Source organism: Montipora foliosa, chromosome 4 (assembly GCF_036669935.1).
Source record: "Montipora foliosa isolate CH-2021 chromosome 4, ASM3666993v2, whole genome shotgun sequence".
Classification (NCBI taxonomy): domain Eukaryota; kingdom Metazoa; phylum Cnidaria; class Anthozoa; order Scleractinia; family Acroporidae; genus Montipora; species Montipora foliosa.
In genome coordinates this window covers 14,736,676-14,739,823 of record NC_090872.1, presented here as the reverse complement: position 1 = coordinate 14,739,823, position 3,148 = coordinate 14,736,676, and the positions used below count along the sequence as shown (strand labels likewise).

The 3,148-nt window shown below is 36.4% G+C and overlaps 1 protein-coding gene across 4 annotated transcripts in view; it reads left to right on the top strand.

The window, feature by feature from the left end:
* Nucleotides 1-2,135, top strand: part of LOC137999981 (carbohydrate sulfotransferase 11-like) — a 15,957-nt gene extending 13,822 nt beyond the window's left edge. For 2 of the 4 annotated variants that reach the window (XM_068846035.1, XM_068846040.1), the window contains one exon: nucleotides 1-2,134. This exon is cut by the window's left edge. In XM_068846035.1, coding sequence (XP_068702136.1) covers nucleotides 1-402 — 402 coding nt within the window. In that variant the 3' untranslated portion in view covers nucleotides 403-2,134. The other 2 variants (XM_068846036.1, XM_068846037.1) reach the window with 2 other exon arrangements.
* Nucleotides 2,136-3,148: the final 1,013 nt, after the last annotated feature.

Below are 3,148 nucleotides of genomic sequence, written 5' to 3'. Positions count from 1 at the left end.
GGCTACAACGATACGTTGCCTGGTGACGTCACATTCGAACAATTCGCCACCTTCTTGGTTCTTCAATGGCAGGAAGGTGCTTTGTTTCAAGTGCACTGGCGTGAGCAGTATAAACTTTGTCATCCATGTAGAGTACAATTTGATTTCATCGGCCATTACGAAACGCTTGCGCAAGATGCACATCAGATTTTGAGAATGACTAATTTAGAAAAGAAAGTAGACTTTCCAGACTGGAATCCAACAGATACGAATTCATTAATGCAGGAATACTATTCTACTTTATCGTCTCTCAGGTTAAAACAACTGCAAACTATTTACAAAAACGATACTAAAGCTTTTGGTTACAGCTATCCAAGACCGCTCGAGATGATTATTGACAAACGTATTCGTGAAAATTCTTGAACGCAGAAAACTAAACTTCAGCAGTGGATTCTGCTGTTTTTTGAAGAAATGCCAATAGGTATAAGAAATAATCTCAATGAAAACCGGATAAAAATTTGTCCATCAGTGCAAAATTCCCTTGTAAGGAACCTGTTCGTTTATGTGAAATGTAATTTTGCTGCGAAGATAAGATATTTAAGCAACAGAAGACGTTTTCCGTCTTTCCAGTGCCTCATCTAAACACGAGGAGGAGTTGGGAGAATTCGAGACAGTTATGCATTTCCATACTCTCATCTAAACACAGCTATTGACCAATGAGAGTGCGCGTACTATCCTAATTATTTTATAAATTGAGGTACACTACATGTAGAACATATAAATAGCCACAAATATATGACTGGAAACTTAAATAACAATGAAGAAATATACAACTACTGGTGGACGAACAAAAGGAGCTAATAAGAGAGAAACACAAACAGCAGTTACAAGTATTTGCTTGAACTGCATAACGTTTTTGTTTGTTCTTCATTCTTATCAGTTGAAGGCCCACTTCAAAGAAACTTTAGGAGAGATTTTTTTGTTTTCGTCCACCAACGCGTCGGTGATAACGTTACGTGAAAACCATCTATTTAGTGGAGATTAACTCATTTTCAGCGCGTCCCGATTCCTGCGAAATTTTTTTTCCTAACTATTCACATAAAATAACTCTCAAAAAAGAAACGACAGTTTTCAATTTACAATACATGTTTCGACATACTCATGTCATCTTCAGTTGCAAATGAGCTTTTTCATAACGGTTGTACCGGCACTAAAGCTTTTGGTTACAGCTATCCAAACTATCCAAGACCGCAAGTTTACAGACACCTGCAGTCATCTAGGACCTGTCATGACTCTTGTAATACAGAGTTTTTTCACGATCCGTAGATTCTGCCGCCTCAAAATTCCAAATTAAGATCATGAAAAGGCATTGCACATTAAGTGGGAAAATCCCATTCTTAATCAGCAGTTGAGGCATTTAGATTTGTCTCTTTCTTTTTAATTACGCTGTTCTTTTGTCTTTTATTTCATTGCTATGTGCGCTATTTTTGTTTCCTGCGCATTTCATACTTCATATTCAAATTGCACGCAAGTTCTGACACGTAATTTTGTAACGTACCTTAATATAAATTCAAGTGTACAACCGTTAAAAAAGCTCATTTGCAACTGAAGATGACATGAGTATGTCGAAACATGTATCGTAAATTGAAAACTGTCGTTTCTTTTTTGAGAGTTATTGTTACTCTGCTATCTTTACGTCAAATAAAATACTATTTCTCCATTAATTTAAAACAAGAACATACATTTACAGAACATATGTTGACAATTAAAATTGTTCTAACTTTTTTAATGGAAGCGTTTGTATCCCGAATAAATGAATTTCAAAAACGCTTGTGTTGGTTTTCAAATTTCCCAGGCGCCGCAGTCTTGATAATTGTGTTGTGTCATGGTTGCCCTATTGTTTCAAAACAAAAGTTCTTTGAAAACAATAAGTGCAGCCGTTACACGTCACAATTATTCAAGATGGCGGCGCCCGGGAAATTTAATAATAATACTTTATTTATTTGAAAGCGAAAATAAGTGATTCTGAAATTTATTTATAGGAGGTTGTCATCGCCGCCATGCTGGTGGACGAAACCAAAAGATCTCTCATCAGCTTCTTTTGTTCGTCCACCAGAAGTCGTACATTTCTCTATTGTTATTGGTGTCCCTAGAGGTTGGTTGAAAACGTCCTATTCGGGATACAAACGCTTGCATTGAAAAAGTTAGAACAATTTTAATTGTCTACATATGTTCTGTAAATGTATGTTCTTATTTTAAATTAATGGAGAAATAGTATTTTATGTGAATAGTTTGGAATGACCAGTCCTACTGAGTAAGGGATAAATAAGAGAGATAACTAACGAGAGGGGAGGTTTAAAGCAACGATTTGCCCCCTAGGATGGGTCGGACGTCCCAAAATACTGTCACAGAATTTCAAGTTTTTTTGTTGCGTTTGACGAAGAGAACATATACTTATCATGTCGTTTGTCGAAATCAGTCTCGCGGGTGTCGATCGATGCCATTCGATGACATATTTGCGCTTCCACGTTGGAACATCTATCCATGTATCGGGAGCACTTACCTGGATCTCATAATGAAGACGGGAAGCTCTGGTAATTAGTGCATTCCGTGTACCTCTGCCTTACTTTTACCAAACATCAAGGGGACCTTTTTCTGTGATGCTTTACTATCCATTGACTTGGAACAACAAAAAACAAACAAAGAGTTGACAAAAGTAGCTGTTTCTGTTGATTTTTTTCTAATTGGTGCTCTATAGTGGAACGCACTAACCATGATGTGTGATGTGTTCTACTGATACATGCAGATAATTGGGTATACGTTTAAAGCAAACCTCCACTTCAACAAAAAATACCAGTACCGGTTAACCAGCGGTAATAACCTCTACAGTCAAATTTGCTTATTTTTTTTTCAAAGAAACCGTTTGTGTTTCCTAATTTTTGTTTTTTCAAACTTCCAGGGCGCCGTTGTCTCGAAGAACTATGACATGTTACGGTTGCTCACAATGGGAAACTCACAATCAATCACTTCACAACTAACCAATATGACAGGGCGAGGGAAATTTGAAAGGAAAAATCTGCCACTTAAAAATATTTTAAGATTTAGAAAAAAAATACAAAAATTGTTTAATTTCATCCGGTTAAAAAATTATTATTTTTTGCAGTGGTGG